Below are 25977 nucleotides of genomic sequence, written 5' to 3'. Positions count from 1 at the left end.
GACCATATGACTGGACAATAATCAAAAAATGATCAAACTAGAGCCCGCAGGACTTACATGTGCAGTGTGGTGTCAAAAAAGCTGAGCATCTCTTTATTCCAGCCAGACCTCTCTCCATATTTACAACCATTGAATCTATATTTTTTGACCATGACAGTTTACAATCTAAGGTAACACCAAGTAATTTAGTCTCCTCAACTTGTTCAACAGCCACACCATTCATTACCAGATTCAGCCGAGGTCTAGAACTTAGGCAATGATATGTAGCAAATACAATGCTCTTAGTTTTAGAGATGTTCAGGACCATTTTTTTACTGGCCACCTATTCCAAAACCGACTGCAACTCTTTATTAGCTGTGGATGCTGATAATCAGCATACATGGACCCTGTGATATACCACAATTTACATGTTTGACATTAGAGAAGCTTCCATTTTTAAAAAACTCTTTAGTTCTATTATGAAGATTGCCATATCGTAGATTCAGAGCTGGGGTTGAAAAGTTATGGTCAATATCAAAGACTGCACTGAAATCAAAGAGTATAGCTCCCACAATTAAATCAAATCAAATTGTATTTGTCCCATACACATGGTTAGTAGATGGTAATGCGAGTGTAGCGAAATGCTTGTGCTTCTAGTTCCGACAATGCAGTAATAACCAACGAGTAATCTAACCTAACAATTCCACAACTACTACCTTATACACACAAGTGTAAAGGGATAAAGAATATGTACATAAAGATATGAGTGAGTGATGGTACAGAACGACATAGGCAAGATGCAGTAGATGGTATGGAGTACAGTATATACATATGAGATGAGTAATGTAGGGTATGTAAACATTATATTAAGTGGCATTGTTTAAAGTGGCTAGTGAAACATCTTTTACATCAATTTCCATAATTAATGTGGCTGGAGTTGAGTCAGTATGTTGGCAGCAGCCACTCAATGTTAGTGGTGGCTGTTTAACAGTCTGATGGCCTTGAGATGGAAGCTGTTTTTCAGTCTCTCGGTCCCTGCTTTGATGCACCTGTACTGACCTCGCCTTCTGGATGAATGCGGGGTGAACAGGCAGTGGCTCGGGTGGTTGTTGTCCTTGATGATCTTTATGGCCTTCCTGTGACATCGGGTGGTATAGGTGTCCTGGAGGGCAGGTAGTTTGCCCCCGGTGATGCGTTGTGCAGACCTTACTACCCTCTGGAGAGCCTTACGGTTGTGGGCAGAGCAGTTGCAACTCTACTTTGTCTCTAATCTTCTTATTAATAATTTATTTCAACAAATCGTCAGTGCAGTACATGTTGAGTGCCCTTCTCTATAAGCATGCTGAAAGTCTGTTGTTAATTTGTTTATAGAGAAATAGCATTGTATTTGGTCAAACAATTTTCTCCAACAGTTTGCTAGGAGCTGGCAGCAAGCTAATAGGTCTGCTGTTAGAACCAGTAGAGGCCGCTTTACCACTCTGGGTAGCGATAAGACTTTGGCTTCCCTCCAGGCCTGAGGACAAATACTTTCCTCTTGGCTCAGATTAAAAATAAGACAGATAGGAGTGGCTATAGAGTCAGCTACCATCCTCAGTAGCGTTCCATCTAAGTTTTCAATGCCAGGACAAAATTCAAACCTGCAATGCTTTTCTTTCATTATTATTATTTTTTTAATGCATGAATACAATTGCTCAGTGTTCATTGTTAGCATTTGCTGCCTAAGTTTGCCCACTTTGCCAATGAAATAATCATTAAAATAATTTGCAACATGAAATGATTTTGTGATAAGCCATCTGATTCGATGAAAGATGGAGCATATGTCTTTCTCCCCATCATTTCATTTAAAGTTTCATTTAAGGCTTCATAAAAGTTTCTTCTTTTTGGTGAGTTTAGTCACATCATTTCTCAATTTGCTGAAAGTAAGCTATTCAGATGTGCAGCTAGACTTACTAGCCAATTATTTTTCCCCCATCGCTTTCAACCATAGTTATTCAATTCCTCATCAATCCATGGAGCGCTAACAGTTCTAACAGTCAGTTTCTTAACAGGTGCATGTTTATCAATAATTGGAAGAAGCAATTTCATAAATTCAAGTGCAGCGTCAGACCAACAAATATTTTTATCATCATCCACATTAGTCACAGCAAAATCCTTATACACTATTTTAGGCCCAGCTGTTAGAACTTTGGCTTTCCTGGATATAGCCACTATATTGTGATCACTGCATCCAATGGGTACGGATACACCTTGAAAACATTTCTGAGTCTCAGAAATGGCAAATATATGAATGTTATCTGATTTTGGCAAGTTGATTTCATGAACTTTATTTCTACTTTATTTCTTTATTTCTAACTCTCCTTCCAGACCCATATCAAACATCTCCAATCCAAAGTTAAATCTAGAATTGGCTTCCTATTTCGCAACAAAGCATCCTTCACTCATGCTGCCAAACATACCCTTGTAAAACTGACCATCCTACCAATCCTCGACTTTAGCGATGTCATTTACAAAATAGCCTCCAATACCCTACTCAACAAATTGGATGCAGTCTATCACAGTGCAATCCGTTTTGTCACCAAAGCCCCATATACTACCCACCATTGCGACCTGTACGCTCTCGTTGGCTGGCCCTCGCTTCATACTCGTCGCCAAACCCACACAGTTGGAACAAACTACAAAAATCTCTGAAACTGGAAACACTTATCTCCCTCACTAGCTTTAAGCACCAACTGTCAGAGCAGCTCACAGATTACTGCACCTGTACATAGCCCACCTATAATTTAGCCCAAACAACTACCTCTTTCCCAACTGTATTTTATTTATTTTGCTCCTTTGCACCCCATTATTTGTATTTCTACTTTGCACATTCTTCCATTGCAAAACTACCATTCCAGTGTTTTACTTGCTATATTGTATTTACTTTGCCACCATGGCCTTTTTTGCCTTTACCTCCCTTCTCACCTCATTTGCTCACATTGTATATAGACTTGTTTATACTGTATTATTGACTGTATGTTTGTTTTACTCCATGTGTAACTCTGTGTCGTTGTATCTGTCGAACTGCTTTGCTTTATCTTGGCCAGGTCGCAATTGTAAATGAGAACTTGTTCTCAACTTGCCTACCTGGTTAAATAAAGGTGAAATAAATAAAAATAAATAAGGCTACATATATTAATATGGGCTATTTTCAGCCCTTTCCTGGGTAGCTTATCAGAGATAGACATAATACTGAAAAGCACAAAAAAAGCAAAATAATAAAATGTAAATTCAGCAGTCCATTAATCAATTGGTGTGTGTGTGAAGCAACAAACCCATAGGCTTGGCTCTCTCATCCCTTCCAGCCTTCTGGGAGGGAGGGAGGCAGCTTTCATGGCTGGGATCAGTTCTTCCCTCTTCTGGCGCACAGCTTCAGGATAGTCCTGAAGTTCTTGGCTCTGAAGTCCTCAAGTTCTTGGCTCTTTCCAGAACACCTACCTTGTCCTTGAACCTCAGAAACTTGACCACTATCGGCCTATCACCTGGGCCGGTGTTGGGTTTTCCAGTCCTGCGGGCGAGCTCCATCTCGATCTTCCTGTGGTCCATCTCAGAGACCATTTCCCTCACTTTTTCTTCAGATGCCTGCGTCTCGTGTAGAGATTCCGCCCACAACCATGTTCTGCCTTGATTGTCCCTCGAGATTTATCTGTCATTGTTATCATGGAGTCACACACAGAACTAATGTCCTCTCTCAATGACTTAGATTGCTGTCATCTTGCCTTTCTCCTGTTTCAAGTCATCGAGCTGACCCTGGGAGAATGTTATACCTTAGGCCTAGTATGTCACATGGGCTAAGACTAAGCATGTAATCCAGAGGGACAGGGGCAAAACAATGGACAATAAATCACTTCTTTATTAACAGCTAAGTTTAACATGTATCAGGTGGAATTTCCTGTCCAGCAGCCCCACGTTTGGCAATGATGTCGGTCTAGCCGCTACTCAACTGTGGCTATTTTTAGCTCTGTGTGTTACATGGGCATTTGTGTGTACGTGAGGAGTAAAAATAGGAACCCACACAGTTAGTTTTGTTTATACTGTTTGGTATACAACATTCTCATGTACAATCATAATAAAAGCTCTGCTCTTCATGTTCAGCGATAGGCCAGGCTCAGCCCAAGAAATCTTGAATGTATAAAGCAAGAAAGAGGATACTGCACCTTTTTAAAAAATCCTATATTCAAAGAGTCTCAGACTAAGAGTGTTGATATAGGATCAGCCAGCCAGCCCCTCTTTCAATGTATTCTTCTTAATAACTTAAGGGAACAACTGATCCTAGATCAGCACTCCTACTCGGGTCTGTATTCATCAAGCGTCCCCACGCATAGAACCAGCTGTCTGTCATTTAAAAAAAATAAACTTTAACATTATACAAAACTACATTATAAAAAAGAAACAAATGCTGTAAAATAATTGCGATAGCATTTGGTTGTAGGGTTTGGTTCCCTCAAATATGAGAGTACTTCACACCTTTCTAACCATATTCAATAGGGTACACCGCAACAACCTGTAGCAAAAAGTTTTGCAACACAAACTAGTTTCTTATTGGACAGGTTCAGGTAGTCCCTCCCATTTCGGTCCATTTTCTTCAATTTATTTCCTAGTGAATACAACCCAGGGTAACAGTCGAAATGTGAAAGCTCTTAACACATTTAGGGGAACTCATGACAAAGCATGTGGAGACAGTGAATTATGTCTCGTGCATGTCTTTGGTCAGGGAAACATGACAAATTGGACATATTTTTGGCAGGTGGAAACATGACAGTGGTGGCATTGATAGATATATAGAGCACCTAGTGTTGCCCTCCATACCCTGGATGTCTGTAGCAGTCCTCAAACAAATCATTCATTAAAAAGGACTTCAGTAGCCCATTGTGTAAGAGTAGAGTCATTGCTTTGAGACTGACACAAAAAGCCCAATGCTTGGCTGCTAAAATGGCTGTGGATTGTCAATGTGGTTTCCAGAGAACAATACTGAACACAGAAAAACACCAGTCTTAGGTCCCAAAGGGTACATTTCTTTTACCATGTGCTCCATTTGAATAAAATGATCTAACCTCCTTGGGTGATGGCAATGTCCATTTCCAAGTAACTCGCTTCCATTGTCTTCAGCAACTTGACAGGAGTCTGATTATATTTGCATAATGTCTTTGTTTTGTGATTGTAAATGCTTTCATCATGATCTCCTACAACAGCAGTAGGCAACTAGATTCAGCCTTGAGATGATTTTTGCCAGAACACAATAATAAAAAGAGTATTTGAAAATAACAATCATTTCCTACTCCTACTTTGAGACATAATCACATCTTTTTTTATGGAATTCTTGGGAACAGATTTCCTAAAGTCTCCTTTTTTCTGAATTCCTGGTGATTTGAGTCTTTTTTGACCAAAACTAAAATCCCTCTAAACTCAACTTTGGAGAGCCCCCCCACAAAAAAAATAAAAACAAAAATAAAAATCACAAAAAATTCTGTTTTAGCCCACAGGCAACCTGTTGGCAACCCCTGTCCTACACAAGCGTGTATGTTACCTGGTGGTGTCAGACCACACCCACATCACTCTCCTGTGTCCGGCATCATGTCAAGCATGGCGTGAATCTCCTCTGCGCTGTATCCCAGAAGGCCGTTCAGGTCGCAGACAAAGCGGTAGACATATCGCTTGCCAGACGTCTTGTGGATTATGTTCTTGTCGTAGTAGTAGCGCAGGCCGCGGCTCAGTTTTTCATAGTTCATCTTGGGCTTGTTCTTCCTCTGGCCCCAGCGCCTAGCCACCTGGAGGGGAGGAGTGAGGACGAAAGGTGGGAGAGAGCGGGAGAGGGTCAAATTATCCCCAATTTCCTATGGCAAGATCAAGTAAACATACTTTTAACTTTGTCTATTCCATTAGGTATTGTCAATGTGAATTAGTAACTGGATATAGGATGACGTGATGATCTAAGTGGAAGGGATGTTCTCACCTCATCGGGATTGGTCAATTTGAATTCCCAGCCATCTCCCGTCCAGCTGATGACCGACTGACAGGAAGTGTCGGTCAAGAGCTCCAACAGAAATTGCCACAGCTGGATCGGACCACTTCCTGTGGAAGCACAACCAAGGAACATAGTTTATTACTTAAATTACTTGGTATTTAATTGAATCTCAAAGAAACAAATAATCACCTTTTGAGGTAGTCAGCAAATATAGTCACCTACCAGGTAGTCAGCAATTGTTTTGCATTCTTGGGTTACATAAACACACACACCTGTGTATCCCGCAAGAGCCGCTGCCGGTATGACAGACTTGTCTTTGGTCAGGTCCATGCGCTCCTTCACAAAGTCTTTGAAGGTGCCTTTGGCTGGGTGGCCACGCAGCGTGGCCGGATAGTCGTCTGAGTCAAAGCTGTTGTAGGAGGGCACACGCTGCAGACTGCAGAAGTGGCTGCCCCGGGACTGGGTAAGACGCTCACAAGCCTCTAGGCTCTCCACACTCTCAAAGGATTCTTGGCCCCCAATTTTACCTGGGATGAAAGAGTGGAACACCACGGCCATGTTCAGTTGGGGGGGGGGGAAACATTTTGAAACAAAGTGAAGCATGGGGGCACTACCTGAACCAAAATTCTAAAATAGTCTGCTGCAAAATAGTTGCTACTGTGTGCAATACTGAACACCAACAAGGTATTTATAATGAGGATCATAAAACTGAATGTTCATTTGCATCACAGTGAATAATATCCATCTACACAATGTCCATAATGAGCTTGTTAAATTATCTCCTTGCTTAATCTGATTCTACCAGGCTAAAATGTCATACATTCAATGTACAGGAGAATATTATAAATAGCAGACAAACATTCTCCCATGATGTCTTCTATAGCATTTAAGGTGGAGGAGAATGTGGTTGAATTGATAGAACATGGCGTTTGCAACATCAGGGTCGTGGGTTGATTTCTACTGAGGTCAATAAGATAAAATATGTATGCATGCATGCATGTATAACTTTCGTAAAACTGACCATCCTACCGATCCTCGACGATGTCATTTACGAAGTAGCCTCCAACACTCTACTCAGCAAATTGGATGCAGTCTATCACAGTGCCATTTGTTTTGTCACCAAAGCCCCATATACTACCCACCACTGCGACCTGTATGCTCTCGTTGGCTGGCCCTCACGTCATACTTGTCGCCAAACCCACTGGCTCCAGGTCATCTACAAGTCTCTGCTAGGTAAAGCCCCGCCATATCTCAGCTCACTGGTCACCATGGCAGCACCAACCCGTAGCACGCGCTCCAGCAGGTATATCTCACTTGTCACCCCCAAAGCCAATTCCTCTTTTGACCGCCTCTCCTTCCAGTTCTCTGCTGCCAATGACTGGAACGAACTGCAAAAATCACTAAAGCTGGAGACTCTTACCTCCCTCACTAGCTTTAAGCACCAGCTGTCAGAGCAGCTCACAGATCACTGAACCTGTACATAGCTCATCTATAAATAGCCCATCCAATCTACCTCATCCCCATAGCATATTTTTTTATTTCTCTTGCTCATTTGCACCCCAGTATCTCTACTTGCACATTCATCTTCTGCACATTCTAACATTCCAGTGTTTAATTGCTACATTGTAATTACGTCGCAGCTTATTTATTGCCTTACCTCTCTTATCCTACCTCATTTGCACAAGCTGTATATAGATTTTCTACTGTATGTTTGTTTATTCCATGTGTTGTGTGTCGAACTGCTTTGCTTTATCTTGGTCAGGTCGCAGTTGCAAATGAGAACTTGTTCTCAACTAGCCTACCTGGTTAAATAAAGGTGAAAAAAAAATGTACGCACGTAAATATCTTTGGACAAAAGCATCTGCTAAATGGCATATGTTATTATATTACATGACTGTGGTCTTACCTCGAATGACGTGCCCCATGCACATGTTGTCATGGGAGACCACTTCCTGTTTGATGGTGAGGTAGTCCCCCTGCTTAGGACCCAGTGGGCCAGTAGAATGTCCGTTCTCAGTCTTGATTGACAGCAGGTCCTCACAGGTGGTTGGTAGAAGTGTCTGATTGGACTCTGTGATGATGCCTGGCTCTGAGTTGTCCGATGGAAGGATGCACTGGGCACGTTCAGTTCCATAGTCTACGGAGAAGAATTGGGGGGAGAGACATTACATCTCTCCCAAAAAAGGGAGTAATGATATTTCTCTCCATTATAAAATGGACAGTATGATTTAGACAATAGTTGTTTCTTGTGTTTTGGGCAGAGGCAGAGAAGCTATACTCACTGGCAAAGTAGTCATAAGTGAACCGGGACTCCTGGAATGTGGGCATCAAGCCATTGACGGGGAAATGCCTCACATCTTTACCAAGAAAGACATGTTAGTTATGATGGTACCCCCCTCCCCGCTTTAACACAAAAATATATATACAGTGGGGCAAAAAAGTATTTAGTCAGCCAGCAATTGTGCAAGTTCTCCCACTTAAAAAGATGAGGCCTGTAATTGTCATCATAGGTACACTTCAACTATGACAGACAAAATGAGAAGAAAAAAAATCCAGAAAATCACATTGTAGGATTTTTTATGAATTTATTTGCAAATTATGGTGGAAAATATGCATTTGGTCACCTACAAACAAGCAAGATTTCTGGCTCTCACAGACCTGTAACTACTTCTTTAAGAGGCTCCTCTGTCCTCCACTCGTTACCTGTATTAATGGCACCTGTTTGAACTTGTTATCAGTATAAAAGACACCTGTCCACAACCTCAAACAGTCACACTCCAAACTCCACTATGGCCAAGACCAAAGAGCTGTCAAAGGACACCAGAAACAAAATTGTAGACCTGCACCAGGCTGGGATGAATGCATCTGCAATAGGTAAGCAGCTTGGTTTGAAGAAATCAACTGTGGGAGCAATTATTAGGAAATGGAAGACATACAAGACCGCTGATAATCTCCCTCGATCTGGGGCTCCACGCAAGATCTCACCCCGTGGGTTCAAAATTATCACAAGAGCGGTGAGCAAAAATCCCATCTGAAGTTAGCTAGAGAGCATTTGAATGATCCAGAAGAAGATTGGGAGAATGTCATATGGTCAGATAAAAACAAAATATAACTTTTTGGTAAAAACTCAACTCGTCATGTTTGGAGGACAAAGAATGCTGAGTTGCATCCAAAGAACACCATACCTACTGTGAAGCATGGGGGTGGAAACATTATTATTTGGGTCTGTTTTTCTGCAAAGGGAACAGGACGACTGATCCGTGTAAAGGAAAGAATGAATGGGGCCATGTATCGTGAGATTTTGAGTGAAAACCTCCTTCCATCAGCAAGGGCATTGAAGATGAAACGTGGCTGGGTCTTTCAGCATGACAATGATCCCAAACACACCGCCCGGGCAACAAAGGAGTGGCTTCGTAAGAAGCATTAAGGTCCTGGAGTGGCCTAGCCAGTCTCCAGATCTCAACCCCATAGAAAATCTTTGGAGGGAGTTGAAAGTCCGTGTTGCACAGCAACAGCCCCAAAACATCACTGCTCTAGAGGAGATCTGCATGGAGGAATGGGCCAAAATACCAGCAAGTGTGTGAAAACCTTGAAGACTTACAGAAAACGTTTGACCTCTGTCATTGCCAACAAAGGGTATATAACAAAGTATTGAGATAAACTTTTGTTAATAACCAAATACTTATTTTCCACCATCATTTGCAAATAATTTCATTAAAAATCCTACAATGTGATTTTCTGGATTATTTTTTTCTCATTTTGTCTGTCATAGTTTAAGTGTACATATGATGAAAATGACAGGCCTCTCATCTTTTTAAGTGGGAGAACTTGCACAATTGTTGGCTGACTTAATACTTTTTTGCCCCACTGTATGCCAACTAAACAGTGCCACAGTAAAGTATTAATGTTTGTGGGATCGGATGCTAACACATTTTATACAATAGGTTTGATGTCCGTTAAACTATTTTGCGCTGATGATAGCCATAGTCTCTCAATAGCCTAGCAATTATGCTAATATACAGTGGGGAGAACAAGTATTTGATACACTGCCGATTTTGCAAGTTTTCCTACTTACAAAGCATAGCATATCATAGGTACACTTCAAAATAAATAACATTGGGATGAGGTAGTTGGGTGGGCTATATACAGATTCACTGTACCTGTACACAGCCATCAGTAAGCTGTGTGGGATTTCCAACAATACGAAAGAGGTTGAACAGGCTAGTAATAGGGGTTGCAACAATTGCGGTGGATCATTTTAGAAAGAGAGGGTGCTGATTGTCTAGCCCAGCTGATTTGTAGGGGTCCAGTTTTTGCAGCTCTTTCAGAACATCAGCTATTTGGGTGCAGAGCTGTTGGCCGGGGTAGGGGTGGCCAGGTGGAAAGCATGGCCAGTCGTAGAAAAATGCTTATTGAAATGATTGATTATCTTAGTTTTATCAGTGGTGACAGCGTTTCCTAGCCTCAGTGCAGTCAGTAGCTGGGAGGAGGTGCTCTTATTCTCCATGGACTTCAGTGTCCCAAAACCTATTGGAATTAGTGCTACAGGATACATATTTGTGTTTGAAAAAGCTAGCCTTAGCTTTCCTAACTGACTGTTTATATTGGTTCCGGACTTCCCTGAAAAGTTGCATATTGCGGGGGCTATTCAATGCTAATGGAGTACGCCACAGGATGGTTTTGTGCTGATCAAGAGCAGTCAAGTCTGGAGTGAACCAAGGGCTATCTATATCTGTTCTTAGTTCTGTTTTTTTGAATGGGGCATGCTTATTTAAGATGGTGAGGAAAGTACTTAAAGAATAACCAGGCATCCCCAGGCATCCTCTACTGATGGAATGGAGGTCAATATGCTTCCAGGATACCCGGGCCAAGTCGATTAGAAAGGCCTGCTCGTTGAAGTGTTTTAGGGAGCATTTGACAGTGATGAGGGGTGGTCATTTGACCACAGACGCAGGCAATGAGGCAGCGATTGCTGATATCCTGGTTGAAGACAGCAGAGGTGTATTTAGAGGGCAGGTTGGTCAGGATGATATCTAGGAACCACCCTTGCTGTCTCTGCCTGGCCGGTTCCCCTCTTTCCACTGGGATTCTCTGCCTCTAACCCTATTACAGGGGCTGAGTCACTGGCTTACTGGGGCTCTCTCATGCAGTCCCTGGAAGGGGTGCGTCACCTGAGTGGGTTGATTCACTGATGTGGTCATCCTGTCTGGGTTGGCGCCCCCCCCTTGGGTTGTGCCATGGCGGAGATCTTTGTGGGCTATACTGAGCCTTGTCTCAGGATGGTAAGTTGGTGGTTGAAGATATCCCTCTAGTGGTGTGGGGGCTGTGCTTTGGCAAAGTGGGTGGGGTTATATCCTGCCTGGTTGGCCCTGTCCGGGGGTATCCTCGGATGGGGCCACAGTGTTTCCCGATCCCTCCTGTCTCAGTCTCCAGTATTTATGCTACAGTAGTTCATGTGTCGGGGGGCTAGGGTCAGTGTTATATCTGGAGTATTTCTCCTGTCTTATCCGATGTCCTGTGTGAATTTAAGTATGCTCTTTCTAATTCTCTCTTTCTTTCTTTGTCTCGGAGGAGGACCTAAGCCCTAGGACCATGCCTCAGAACTACCTGGCCTGATGGCTCCTTGCTGTCCCCAGTCCACCTGGCCATGCTGCTGCTCCAATTTCAACTGTTCTGCCTGCGGCAATGGAACCCTGACCTGTTCACCGGACGTGCTAACTGTGCCGTACCTGGTATTTTCAACTCTCTAGAGACAGCAGGAGTGGTAGAGATACTCTGAATGATTGGCTATGAAAAGCCAACTGACATTTACTCCTGAGGTGCTGACCTGTTGCACCCTCGACAACCACTGTGATTATTATTAATTTGACCCTGCTGGTCATCTATGAACATTTGAACATCTTGGCCATGTTCTGTTATAATCTCCACCCGGCACAGCCAGAAGAGGACTGGCCACCCCACATAGCCTGGTTCCTCTCTAGGTTTTGGCCTTTCTAGGGAGTTTTTCCTAGCCACCGTGCTTCTACACCTGCATTGCTTGCCGTTTGGGGTTTTAGGCTGAGTTTCTGTACAGCACTTTGAGATATCAGCTGATGTACGAAGGGCTATATAAATACATTTGATTTAGGAGGGTGCCCGTATTTACAGATTTATGGTTGTACCTGGTAGGCTCCTTGATAATTTGTGTGAGATTGAGGGCATCTAGCTTAGATTGTAGGATGGCCAGGGTGTTAAGCATATCCCAGTTTAGGTCACCTGACAGTGCAAACTCTGAAGATAAGTGGGGAACATTCACAGCTGGAATTAACAGCTGGCGGCTGAAGGGGATCTATAACAAGCAGCAACAGTGAGACTTATTTCTGGAAAGGTGGATTTTTAAAACCTTTAAGACCTGGATAGCATGACAGAACTCTGCAGACTAACTCCACCCCCTTTGGCATTTCTATCTTGGTGGAAAAATGTTGTACTTGGGGATGGAAAATGTCAGAATTTTTGGTGGCCTTCCTAAGCCCGGATTCAGACACCGCTAGGACATCAGGGTTGGCGGAGTGTTGTAAAACTGTAAATAAAACAAACTTAGGGAGGAGGCTTCTGATGTTACATGCATGAAACCAAGGCTTTTACAGTTACAGATGTCAACAAATGATAGCGCCTGGGGAATGGAACTGGGGGGCTACAGGGCCTGGATTAACCTCTACATCACCAGAGGAACAGAGGAGTATGATAAGGGTACGGCTAAAGGCTATAAGAACTGGTCGTCTGGTGCGTCGGGAACAGAGAATAAAAGGAGCCGATTTTTAGGCTTGGTAGAATAGATTCAGGGCATAATGTACAGACAATGGTATGGTAGGATGTGAGTACAGTGGAGGTAAACCTAAGCGTTGGGTGACGATGAGAAGTTGTCTCTGGAGGCACTAGTTAAGCCAGGTGAGGTCTCCGCATGTGTGTGGTGGGACAAAAGAGCTATCTAAGGCATGTTGAGCGGGACTGAGGGCTCTACAGTGAAATAAAACAATAAGAACTAGCCGAGACAGCAGTAGACAAGACATATTGACATTAGAGGCATAAAGCAATCACAGGTGTTGATCGGGAGAGCTAAGACAAAAATGGGTAAATGGCGATGAATGTCATCTAATATTTTTAATTGTATTTAACCACCCTAATGTTGCAGGACCCCAGGAAGTTTAGCTGCTGCCCAGGTGATATTTATTTATAACAACATTTCAACCCTTAGGTCATCATTAGGCATGGCGCAGCAGTGTGCGGCGTGGAGCAGCAGTGAGGTGTTTTCCATGAGTTTGCTCCAGCAACTGCGGAAAGTACCTGGATGTGCATATGTTCTTCAGCTTTTGACCCTTAATAACTAGTAATCCAGTAAGGTTATGGGCACCATGTTGCTGGGTTAGCAGTGATGCTAATAGCCTTAATGGATGTTGTTGGCCTAAAATTGATACTAAAAGCCATAGGCTACTACTGTATGCTGCTGGCCTAGCAATGATGTGAATAGCCATAGGCTACTGTATGTTGCTGGTCTAGTAATGATGCTAATAGAAATGTAACGATGACACAGGTGCTACCTACCTCTCTGCATCATCTCCAGGTGTTCCCACAGGATGTCCCCCACAAAGTCAGGTGCCAGGTCCAAGAAGCACTCCTTCCCCAGGGCACAGAGACTTACCCCGGCCATACGGAAGCAGTGCAGGTCCACGCTCTTCAGGCTGAACTCGTTCACTGTCCACAGCAGCCACTGGCCCACCTGGCTCTCTGACCAGTGCCTGGGGTCTGGACACAGAGGAGGAAGGGTTGTAAAATCAAAAACAGTCTTCCTTAGTCAGTGAATACACAGGGATCACACTATCTGGATCATATGTCGCTGTGTATGCAGATACGTTGGTTACTTAACAGTGACCCTCTACAGTGTTGGATCAACACAGTATTTCTGCCAAGGGCCAAAACATAGAGCAAGAGGCTGGGACAGTCACAAATAAAATGTATTTTGCTATTATTCATGATAAATTGTGCATCATTCATGACAATGTATTATCTGTGGAGCAATACTGTACATCCAGCTTTAAACAGCACTTTTTGTACAACACACTAACATCAACGGTTTGACACTGGGAGCAGGTCAACCTTAATCTGAAATCGCCATAAGTTAAACATTGCCAGCACGTTTTTGTTGGAGAAACAGGCATCCAGCATTGTGGAATAAACTATTTGCAGTACATACCTGGTTAAATAAATGGTTTTGTTTGAACTAACTTTGTTGCTGTAATATCCTAAAACGCATGTAGCCGTTTCACAAATAGGGATTCCGGCTTTAAGTCAGTGGGACCTTGTCCAAAAATAAAATGTATTCTCAAAACTGTTTGAGGAGCATCATATACACTTGTGTATAGTGTGGTGTTTAGCAGAAGTTATAACCCTCTCGCACCGAATCCCAATCCTTAGACTTTTTGGCAGATAAAGTTAAAACTCCCTGCACCAAAATTCCTCAGCAACTGCCGAGACTCATAGGCGCTTATTAACAGACACCCCCTAGACAGAGTGACTCACTGTCTATCCACGCCACACACGTTTGTTTACTCTTAACAGGCTGCTCCTCCAACTCTCCCACCAGGTCACATGGTCTCATGCCTACTCTGAAGGGAGTGAATGGGTTGTCATGTCGAGGTATATTGTAAGTTGGGTTAACAACCAAACAGTGGTGGAAAAAGTAACCATTGTCCTACTTGAGTAAAAGTAAAGGTACCTTAATAGAAAATGACAAGTAAACATGAATCACCCAGTAAAATACTTGAGTAAAAGTCTTGGTTTTAAATATACTGAAGTATCAAAAGTAAATGTAATTGCTAAAATATACTTCAGTATCAAGAGTAAAAGTACAAATAATTTAAAATCCCTTACATTAAGCAAACAGACACATTTTCTAGTTTATTTAAATCCAAGCCAACACTAAAAGACATCCTTTACAAATGAAGCATGTGTTTAGTGAATCCACCAGATCAGAGGCAGTAGGGATGACCAGGGATGTTCTCTTGATAAGTTTGTGAATTAGACAACTGTCCTGTCCTGCTAAGCATTCAAAATGTAACGAGTACTTTTGGGTGTCAGGGAAAATGTATGGAATAAAAAGTAGTATTTTCTTTAGGAATATAGTGAAGTCAAAAATATAAATAGTAAAGTACAGACCACAAAAAACTTAAGTAGTACTTGAAAGTATTTTTACTTAAGTACTTTACACCACTGCAACCAACTTGGCTTTGACAGACAGCTCCCACCCGCATGTTGTAAACAGTGTTGAGGCAGCACATTCCTGCTGGGTCAAAATATTTGCCTCAGAGAAAAATAAATAGGGCAGGTATTGCTCCGTTTCATCAATCAAAAACTTTGATTGACCTGTGTGTGTAAAATATGCAAAACATTTCAGATAGAAACGTATACAATTTACACGATTCATATACAGTCCCTTCAGAAAGTGTTCAGACCCCTTGACTTTCCACATTTTGTTACATTAACCACTCTAAAATTGATTCTTTTAATTATTCAAAAACTCAATCTACACAGAATACCCCATAATGACAGACACATTTAGAAATGTCTGCAAATTTATTAAAAAAATTATTAACAGAAATACCTTATTTACGTCGGTATTCAGACCCTTTGCTATGAGATTCGAAATTGAGCACAGGTGCATCCTGTTTCCATTGATCATCCTTGAGATGTTTCTATAACTTAGAGTCCAACAATTCAATTGGTTGGACATGATTTGGAACCGCACACACAGATCTATATAAGGTCCCACAACTGACAGTGCATGTCAGAGCAAAAACAAAGCCATGAGGTCAGAGGAATTGTCCGTAGAGCTCCGAAACAGGATTGTGTCGAGGCACAGATCTGAGGAAGGGTACCAAAAAAATGTCTGCAGCATTGAAGGTCCCCAAGAACACAGTGGTCTCCATCAATCTTAAAATGGAAGAAGTGTGGAACCACCAAGACTCTGCCTAGAGCAGGCTGCCCTGCAAGGTCAGGGAAATGACAGAGCTCCAGAGTCCCTCTGTGGAGATGGGAGAACCTTCCAGAAGTACAACCACCTCTGCAGCACCCACAAATCAGGCCTTTATGGTAGTGGCCAGACGAAAGCCACTCCTCAGTAAAAAGGCACATGACAGCCCACTTGGAGTTTAACAAAATGCACCTAAAGACTTGCAGACCATGAGAAACAAGATTCTCTGGTCTGATGAAACCAAGATTGAACTTTGTCCTGAATGCAAAGCGTCACATCTTGAGGAAACCGGATACAATCCCTACAGTGAAGCATGGTGGCAGCATCATGCTTTGGGGGATGTTTTTCAGCGGCATGTATTGGGAGACTAGTCAGCATCGAGGCAAAGATGAACGGATCAAGGAGAGATCATTGATGAAAACCTGCTCCAAAGCACCAAGAACCTCAGACTGGGGCAAAGTTTCACCATCCAACAGGACAACAACCCTAAGCACAACGCAGGAGTGATCGAACATCTCTGGAGAGATTTGAAAATAGCTGTGCAGCAACGCTCCCCATCCAACCTGACAGAGCTTGAGGATCTGCAAAGAATGGGAGAAACTCCCCCAAAGAAGGGGGAGAAGACGGTGATAATCACTGCCAAAGTAAAGGGCCTGAATACTTATAAATGTGAGGCTTCCATTTTTTTATTTGTAATAAAATAGCAAACATTTATAAACCTGTTTTTGCTTTGGCATTATGGAGTATTGTGTGTAGAATAATGAGGGGGAAAATTTTTCAACTTTAGAATAAGGCTGTAACAAAATGTGGAAAAGGTCAAGGGGTCGGAATACTTTCCAAAGGCACTGTACTTCATGTACAGACACCTATTCTACACAATTAATTTCTATCTGGGCCCATATTCTTAAAGCGTCTCAGAATAGCAGTGATTTTAGATGCAAACTGATCCTAGATAAGCAATCTAACTCCGAGATGCTTTTTGAATTTGGGCCCTGAACATTTAACATTAATGCTCTCCTAAACAGGGCCCTGTTTTATTGGTTGCCACAGGCCGTGTGTTTCTGAATGCTGTGCAGGGGGGGGGGGACTTACCTCTGGGCATGCCCAGTCTCTGTTGCTCCTTGGTGAAGCCGCTAAACGTGGCCCTCAGGGCCTGTGACATCATCTCCCTGCTCCCCGGGGTGAGCAGGGGCACGTCGCTGAAGTCCACATCTGCCAATAAGAACAAAAAAAACAACTCAGCCCCAATGCTAGTACCCTTGGTCACCAATCTGATACCATACTGTAAACTGGGTTCCAGGAAACATTAGTATGCATTGACGGTTCTACTTGTTTAGTATGTCACACAACTTCCCAAGTCTCCTGTCCGCTCCATCGACTCGTCGTGGCCCAAACACAGTGGTTTATACCACAAACAGCATGAAAAGGGGCCTTGCCCTGATCACTGCGCCTGCCCCACCAAAACCAAAGAGACAGAAGCCCTGTGCCTGTCCACCCCCCGAAACCAGAGAGTCAAAAGCACCAACTTGGATATATTTAATGTTGAAGTAATTCAAGGAATATGTACATGTAGGTAAAGTGACTAAGCATAGATAATAAACAGAGTAGCAAGCAGGAATCAGGAAGATATAGTTATGGTCAGATTAGCCAAATGGAGGGCGAGGGAGAGCTTTGTACGCGTCAGTGTGTGGAGTAAGGTTTTTTATAATCTGGTTGCACATGTAACATGCTGGTAAGTATCCCTGCATTAAAGTCCCCAGCCACTAGGCACGCCAGTTCTGGATGAGCATTTTCTTGTTTGTTTATGGCCCTATACAGCTTGTTGAGTGCGGTCTTAGTGCCAACATCGGTTTGAGGTGGTAAATAGACAGCTACGAAAAATATAGATAAACACTTGGTAAATAGTGTGGTCTACAGCTTTTCATGAGATACTCTACCTCAGGCAAGCAAAACCTAGAGAGTTCCTTAATATTAGATTTCGTGCACCAGCTGTTATTGTCAAATAGACAGACCGCCACTCCTTGTCTTACCAGAGGCAGCTGTTCTATCTTGCCGATGCACGGAAAATCCACCCAGCTGTAGGTTATCCATATCGTCGTTCAGCCACGACTCTGAAATATAAGATATTACAGTTTAATGTCCCGTTGGGAGTCTTGATTGGAGCTCATCCAGTTTATTATCCAATGATTGCACGTTGGCTAATAGGACTGATGGTAGAGGCGGATTACCCACTCGCCAGCGGATCCTTACAAGGCACCCCGACCTACTTCCACGATATCTCTGTCTCTTCTTCATGCGATTGACGGGGATTTGGACCTTGTCCGGTGTCTGAAGTAAATCCTTTGCGTCCAAATAAAAAAATATAATGTATTTTTGTCCAGTACGAGGTGTGTAATCACTGTCCTGATATCCAGAAGCTATTTTCGCTAAAGAGACGGTGGCAGAAATACCACATAAAATTTAAAAAGTTACAAATAATGCGGGGGGAAAAAAACACAATAGCACAATTGGTTAGGAGCCCGTAAAACGGCAGCCATCTCCTCCGGTGCTATTGCAACTAATGTCAGTAAAGATAAAAATGCACCAGAGACTGTCCTTAAAACCAGTCAGACTGATGAGTGTCAGACACTCACTGGCTATGGCCAATCTAGAGTCATCAAGAGAATATAGAATATAATTAACAGTTTCCATTTTGAACATACCAGGGGTCAGGGGGTGTGAAATCTGCATTCTGTGGCTTGCCACCAGAAGATCACATGGTTGGTTACTGAGGGGGTAGGGTTGAGGAGAGGAGAAGAATTGCACTGAGAACTTCTGTTTTTTCCCCTCAGTATCAAGTTTGTGAGCAGGTTGATTTGTTTCATTGTACTCTCAGCCCACTTTATTGTCCTGCCTGTTACAGAAAATCCCAATCAAAGCTCATACTACTAAAACACCCACTATCCAATCACTCCCTTAATAACTTCCTGTTCTAAAACATGGTTTAAAAAAGGGCAGCCATCACAAAGCCAGACATGTCACTGGCAAACACTCCAGTCTAGCCTACGATATTCTTTCAGAGAGTTGTGGAAATTTCCTGGAATCTGTGGCAAGGAGAGACAGGGAATGGGAACCACATGTTGGATATCCTGCTATGATGTCTCTGGGATAGTCTGGCTGCCCCTGTTTGCCAACAGCGACACAGGAAGTCACAAGGGCCCAAGTGGGAACCTCAAGTTATGGTGTACAACACAGTCCAGGTCAGAGTTGTTGGAACATTCCCACTGCACTGTCTGCATAGCCCAGAAATCATTAACAATGACCTAATAAGCAGATAGCAACTTTTTGGCAATTGAAACTAACTTAATTTAGTTGGTGTGTATTTTTCATTTTGAATGCTACCAGAGATGGTTACTGCTAAAAACATGTAGGTTCATATTGGGACATGGGACGATACCAGTATAAAGACACTAGTTAGTATCGTGGCAAGGAGACAAAACAAGAAGCCGATTTAACTTCTTTTAACGAACAGCCTTCATGTGGGAAGCAAACTTCATATTGTCATCCAGAGTCACATTTATTTACCAAGCTATTGCAAACAATATTTTACATACAGGTATTTAAAGGACCAAAGAGTTAGGTCTGCTTCATGTTTTCTTTTTTGCCCCAAATATTTGTTTAATTTTTTTATTGACAAAATAATTGGGATACTGGCATTGTCACAGCCCTAGTTTATGCAAGTTTGTCTCACTACTGACACATTCAAACATGCTGTTCATTTCAATTGCCAACTAGCCTAAAGCTTGTGACTTTTGTTCTCTTTGTATGTGTCAAAGATGTTGGGCGATATATCCAGTTTAGATTATTTAGCCGAGAAACATAATTTCTGTTTAAAAATACTGATGTCTGTTTGGATACATAAGATGAAGACATAAGAGTCAAACAGATTTTTTTTGAGTCAGGGGCATCAAACAACAAAGGTAATGTATTACATTTTGATTAAACATTTCAGATAAAAACATTACTTGGGGTCAAAATCTAGTTTCTAAAGATATCCACCTTTTCCTCAGGGCATTCTGGGGGAAAAAACTCTAATGAAACAGATTCAAAAGTGCATGAATAAGTGATTAGGGAGATGGGAAGAAAAACGTTTTTTTTATTTTTTAAATCACTGAATTAGTTTGACACCCTCTATGACATTGCTGGATTTCGTGGACCACTAAGCCTGACTCACGCGTGTGTCATCATGTGCTGGGAGAGGGAAACGAGAACACACCCTCACAAAATATATGGGCTGAGCAATGATCTCCCATTGAGAGTATTGCTTGAGGAGACGCCCTCCACCACGCACACAGCCATGTTACCCCGGTGGTCTAGTTAAAAGATCACAGAACCATTATGCAGGTTACCAGTCAGCTTGGGTTTCTGTGATTATTCTAAACCCTAATCATTCTCTGGCATGGCTGTCATTCAGAGCTGATAATATATCTCAGATTAGGAGAGTGGCTACATCCCAAATGGTACCCTATACATTGCAAAGAACCCATATGGCTTCAGTCAAAAGTAGTGCCCTTTATAGAGATTTGGGTGCTAATTTGGGACGCACCCTGTGTTTTATGACTAAGCGTTACAAGGCGGGATGAGGCAGTCCAGTCAGTCCACTGGCATGCCAAGAGAACTAAACTGTTTAGAGAAAGCACACCAAGGCCAGGGTGTAAGAGAATGGAATGGAATGCGGCCCCCCTCTTCCACACATGACAGGCTCACCTAGCCACCCTTGTCGGACAATGCCTCAACCTACTTCCTGGAACTCCACATCAAAGTGTGAATAGTTTATTTTTTTCATATAATTTTTTTTTTTTTCTACATTATTTAAATCAAGTCACTCTCAGTATAATCAACTAGGTCACATGACGAAATCCTACACATTATAAAATATAAAAATATTCCCCCGGCCCCCCCGAACCTTTTGACTCTAGCATTCATTACGATACCCAAAGCTTTCGAGGCATGACCATTTCATATTTAACTGCCACCTTTCACAGTAAAACAGACGCCTCACATGTTCTTACCACAAGAGGAGTTACGCGACTGTCCTAGAATTGCTATACAAGCACTACGGAAAGCCCCATGATGTAAACAATACATTGAACACACCTAGGAAAACCTAAAAACAACCTAAAATAGCTCACTTCAATTCAAAACATCTTGCAATAATATCACTCAAGAAGATCTGTGTTTGACTTTGAATTAAACATTTCCAAATCATGTAAAAATATATCTGATCATTTAACCATATGTACATTGGATGGTGCCCTCATTGATCGTGTCCTCGCTTATAAATATCCGGTTATTTGGATTGACGAGTTACTTAAGAAAATTTAATTAGGGCCAATACCAGTATCGCGATACTCATTAGTATTGTGGAAAGGAAACAAAACACGAAGCAGATTTAACTTCCTTAGGAAAATAGCCCTAATGTTGGAAACAAACATTATGTTGTCATCCAAAGTCACATTTATTTATTTTCCAAGATAAAGTAAATAATATTTTTACATACAGCAGGTTTTTAAAAGGACCAAGTCTTTTCATTTTTGGCATGGAAAAAAAATATTGCGATACTGGTATTTTTATTTACTTAACTAGGCAAGTCAGTTAAGAACAAATTCTTATTTACAATGACGGCCTACCGGGAAATAGTGGGTTAGGGGGTGCAGGATGACATTTTTACCTTGTCAACTCGGGGATTCAATCCAGCAACCTTTTGGTTACTGGCCCAATGCTCTAATCACTAGACTACCTACATACCTTGTTGTCCCAGTCCTAATTAAAATGGTCTTCTTTTACAGGAATAAGTCATACCTTTCATTAAATAGCAGAAAAAAAATTTCAGTCGACATTCATAAGCGTTACACAGATGTAGTATCTTAATTTGAACCAGTTTGCTACAGCAGGAAATAATTTTGCAGTGACAGGAAATGTGATTTATAATTCATGGACATTTTTTGAGTTCAAATCAAGTCTCACATTTTAAATTGGAAATAAAAATGTAGAACCCTTTTTAAAGCTTGAATAAAATACAAGTTTGGATTTCTTGCACAAATTCTCAGCAACAAAAGTGATCAAATTAAGATCCTAGAGCTGTAAACTATGGCAATATTATCTATAAGAGTGCAGCTGCCACTGTTTTGAAAAGTAGGCTGGTTCTCTGAAGTCTCGTAGATCGACGCATTGCATTATTTTTGTCTATAAAGCCCTCCTGGCATAAACTTCCACTGTAACTTAATTGTTTACTTACAGATGTACAAGATTCCAGACTCAGTCTCAGGTATGCACTGAGTTAGCCCTTCGATCTGCACTGAGTTAGGTAAATCTGCATTTAGTTTCTGTACCTTACTTGTGGAATGATATCAAAGGCTCTCTAAAGTTGTATTTAGAGGCTACCCTGCCACTCGGGGCGGCAGGGTAGCCTAGTGGTTAGAGCGTTGGACTAGTAAACGGAAGGTTTCAAGTTCAACCCCCCGAGCTGACAAGGTACAAATCTGTCGTTCTGCCCCTGAACAGGCAGTTAACCCACTGTTCCTAGGCCGTCATTGAAAATAAGAATTTGTTCTTAACTGACTTGCCTAGTTAAATAAAGGTTAAAAAAATTAAAATTAAAATGGTGCCTCTAGGGCAATTCAAAAGGCTGATTAAGGAACTTTTTGGTGAAGAATGTGTTTATTTTTCTGTGATTATGTTTTTCTTTTCATATATTGATGTATGTTGATTAGTATAGTGTATACTGATGTGTATACAGGGATCATCTGTGATAGAGACCTTGGTCTCAGCATGAACCCATTATTTAAACAATTGTAACATAACATTCTAATCATTTTTTGCTGTTGATTCAGGGGCATCCTGCCCAAAAAAAGTATCTCCACAGGTGTGGCCTGTCCCCTATCCACAGTAGCTGGCTTTATTTTGACAGCTAATGTTTCAGTCATCATGTACCTGGCTGATCGGCTTACTTCAAGCAAAGACGTTCTCCAGAAGTCTAGTGATCACAGGCAGTGATCAGATGGGGACACAGATTCCTATCAGTGACTAGTGTGCATATCCTAAGTGAGACATCTCCAGGACCGGAGAGGTAACGTGTGTCACAATGCAAAATGGTGGAAAAGGCTGCTCTCGCTAAATGTCCAACACCTGCCAGAACCTCACCAGCCCAACACGGCTTTGAAAGATGTGACAGGCTAAACCCATCACAACAAACGTCATTAGACATTTAGGGCTTATAGACATAACATTTCAACCTCTAACTCATTTAATAGCGCTTTTTTACAATACCATTGTCACTGAGCACAAGTGTAATAAAACAAGTGTACTCAGTGTGGTAGCTCTCCCCCTTGAGTGAAGAGGCTGGTTGTTGGGAGAGTTGGCAGGATGGTGCAAGCTTGTGCAGACAATGCTGTAACTATCAGCACTTTCACACTCTGCTGATCACATGAACATTGTGTGTGTGTGTGGTACTCTGTTTTCGCACTTGGATCTTAGTTTAATGTGGTTGACGAATGTGTGAATAGCCTAGTTTCCATGACGTTTTATGTCGTCTGCATTGACACAGCAAGTCTTGAGCAAAAACATCTGAGAAATCATATAGTTTGAATCATATCAATGAAAGTAGAATATGAAACAAATATAAAAAGGGAGCAAGCTACATAATCTGATATTTAAGCATTGGCAACCTATTGACAACTGAGTCTATGGGTGACAAATAGGACAACTATGGCAATGTGAGATATATCATAACACTGATGAGAGAAAACTAACAAGAACATCTAAAAACAGGTAAGAAAGTGTAGACAAGTCAGTAACCTATGCTAAAAAGGGTATCTGAGCCAATAGACGACTTTAGCTAGTGAGGGGACCGAGTTGCCCCGGTGGAAGAAGTTTGTCGTCGGACATGTGATAGCATTCGTTTTGGAACGAATGCTACGCCTCTCGCGCGTGAGCAAGGTGAGCTCTGGCCAACAGCAAAAGTCGGCTCAAAACAAAAGTGACATAGGTTAAGCACGGGGTAATGAGTAGGATTCTGTGTTTTCACATGCAAAAATGATTGCTTTTGATTTTTTTTTTAAAACGCTTTATCTGCATTCCCAATGAAAACTAATTTGAACATATATTTTATAGAAAAGAGTTATATTTCTGAACGATGCACCATGATGCCTTGTTAACAACCTGACCGAACAGCGCAGATTATACTGTTCGATTTGAAGTCACTGTCACAGGGATAAACCGGTGCACCGATTAATCTTAATCGAGTGCTGCCATTAATTAATGTTTTTTTTCTCACAATTTTACCTTTATTTAACCAGGTAGGCTAGTTGAGAACAAATTCTCATTTACAACTGCGACCTGGCCAAGATAAAGCATAGCAGTGTGAACAGACAACACAGAGTTACACATGGAGTAAACAATAAACAAGTCACTAACACAGTAGAGAAAAAAAGTCTATATACATTGTGTACAAAAGGCATGAGGAGGTAGACGAATAATTACAATTTAGCAGATTAAACACTGGAGTGATAAATGATCAGATGGTCATGTGCAGGTAGAGATACTGGTGTGCAAAAGAGCAGAAAAGTAAATAAATAAAAACAGTATGGGGATGAGGTAGGTAAATTGGGTGGGCTATTTACCGATGTTAACAAAAGGTGTGCACAATTACTGATGCGCGCCTAAATCATCACTTATCTGCATAGCTAGAATACAATTTTGCGTTATAAAAAAAATGTATGCATGTATGATAACACAATCGTGTTCTCCATCATTTACATAGGCTAAATGGAATAAAAGCTATCAAATGAAACGGCATTCTGATGCTACACATCATATTTATGGCACTCAACATAAATAGTCTGCAATAGGGTTAATATTGGTAGTTGTCTGACTGTGTAAACTCAAAGTATGCCTAGATGTCATATCAGTAATACAAATAATAATTAGACAAAGCTACTTACAATCGAATTTTTCGGACTTCATCAAAGTTAACGCTGGTTTGATATCAAGAACTGCCGTCATCTCGGCAGCTTCTTCACAACGTTGATCCAATTATCACAGCCGTCACAGAGTCCCAGCCGCTGCCGATTGATGAGTTATTCAATTGATTGATTCGTAGGCTATTTGAGCTCTGGGCGAATCTTGATTGCGATCCCTTTATTGTCAACTTCGAATGGTATTATTCCCCATAATTTTTCTTAAAACATAAAAGTGTGTAATAAGTCCCTCTGAAATGACGTATACGCCACTGAAAGCTACAACAAACACTCGTGATGATTATGTTTTACGCTCTTCGCTGAAAGGGGCAGGGTTTGACACATGACGCGTATTAGAGGCGAGGCCACAAACTCTACAGATGCCTGTCAGATTACTAATCATAAACAGAGCAATTTTAGGTAAATAAAACCGTTAAATTATTTACAATGAGTGTGAGTCCATGCCAAGGTGAGTCATGCACCAATAACTATATGTGTTCTACAAATAGCATTACATTCATGTTAATTTCCCTTCTCAAGCTTGAAAAAGGAGGACGCATTAGTTGAACTTCATAGTAGTTGGTTTGGTTTATGACTGATTAATAACATTGAATAGATGGAATATCCCAGGGTGAAAACGTCTATGTGGATTCCATAGCCTGAGTGAATGCAGACAGATGATCTAATAATAGATTTATTCTGGGAGTCAGTCAAATTCAACTTGTCCATCATCCAGTCAAGGAATGAGGCAACGTGTGTGTAGAAAATGTTGCACTGTGTCGTTACAGTTTGTTTTTTGCCTTTAATGCTGTCCTTCTGTGAGTAGATTGAATGTGCCCCTAAGCGCTGATATTGGGTCCGTTTTGCAATTTCAACACTAATGTTTAAGTAATAGGATTGGGGGAAAGGAAACTGGTCCTACATCTGTACCTAGGGGAAACTTCACTCTGAAGCCTGATTGATTGTTCCATATTAATGAGACCCAGTTAGCATTT

The 25977-nt window shown here is 41.7% G+C and overlaps 1 protein-coding gene across 6 annotated transcripts; it reads right to left on the bottom strand.

The window, feature by feature from the left end:
- Positions 1 to 3850: 3850 nt before the first annotated feature.
- On the bottom strand, positions 3851 to 25283 carry LOC109873011 (protein C-ets-1). Of its 6 annotated transcripts, none has more exons than XM_020464483.2 (10): positions 24968 to 25283; positions 18215 to 18326; positions 18017 to 18097; positions 17079 to 17198; positions 13562 to 13762; positions 8263 to 8337; positions 7887 to 8117; positions 6253 to 6507; positions 5969 to 6087; positions 3851 to 5783 (listed from the first exon to the last, which is right to left on the bottom strand). In XM_020464483.2, the coding sequence occupies exons 2-10, from the start codon at positions 18279 to 18281 to the stop codon at positions 5568 to 5570; spliced, it is 1365 nt and encodes a 454-aa protein (XP_020320072.1). In that variant the 5' UTR covers positions 18282 to 18326; positions 24968 to 25283; the 3' UTR covers positions 3851 to 5567. The 6 variants fall into 6 exon arrangements, with proteins under 6 accessions (XP_020320072.1, XP_031664148.1, XP_020320073.1 ...); XM_031808288.1 differs by lacking the exon at positions 24968 to 25283 and adding an exon at positions 18689 to 18798; XM_020464484.2 differs by lacking the exon at positions 18215 to 18326 and having other exon boundaries at positions 24968 to 25281.
- Between the last annotated feature and the right edge of the window lie 694 nt (positions 25284 to 25977).

This window comes from Oncorhynchus kisutch, linkage group LG28 (assembly GCF_002021735.2).
Source record: "Oncorhynchus kisutch isolate 150728-3 linkage group LG28, Okis_V2, whole genome shotgun sequence".
Lineage (NCBI taxonomy): Eukaryota > Metazoa > Chordata > Actinopteri > Salmoniformes > Salmonidae > Oncorhynchus > Oncorhynchus kisutch.
The sequence above is the reverse complement of the archived record's forward strand: the minus strand, read 5'-3'. Positions and strand labels throughout refer to the sequence as shown.

Excerpts from the sequence above, each read along its gene's own strand:
- LOC109873011 (XM_020464483.2), bottom strand. The coding sequence starts at position 18,281 with ATGAAGAAGAGACAGAGATATCGTGGAAGTAGGTCGGGGTGCCTTGTA. Across the intron at positions 18,098-18,214 it reads AAGGATCCGCTGGCGAGTGG|AGTCGTGGCTGAACGACGAT; the intron begins GTAATCCGCCTC and ends CTTATATTTCAG. Across the intron at positions 6,508-7,886 it reads CATGGGGCACGTCATTCGAG|GTAAAATTGGGGGCCAAGAA; the intron begins GTAAGACCACAG and ends CTTTCATCCCAG.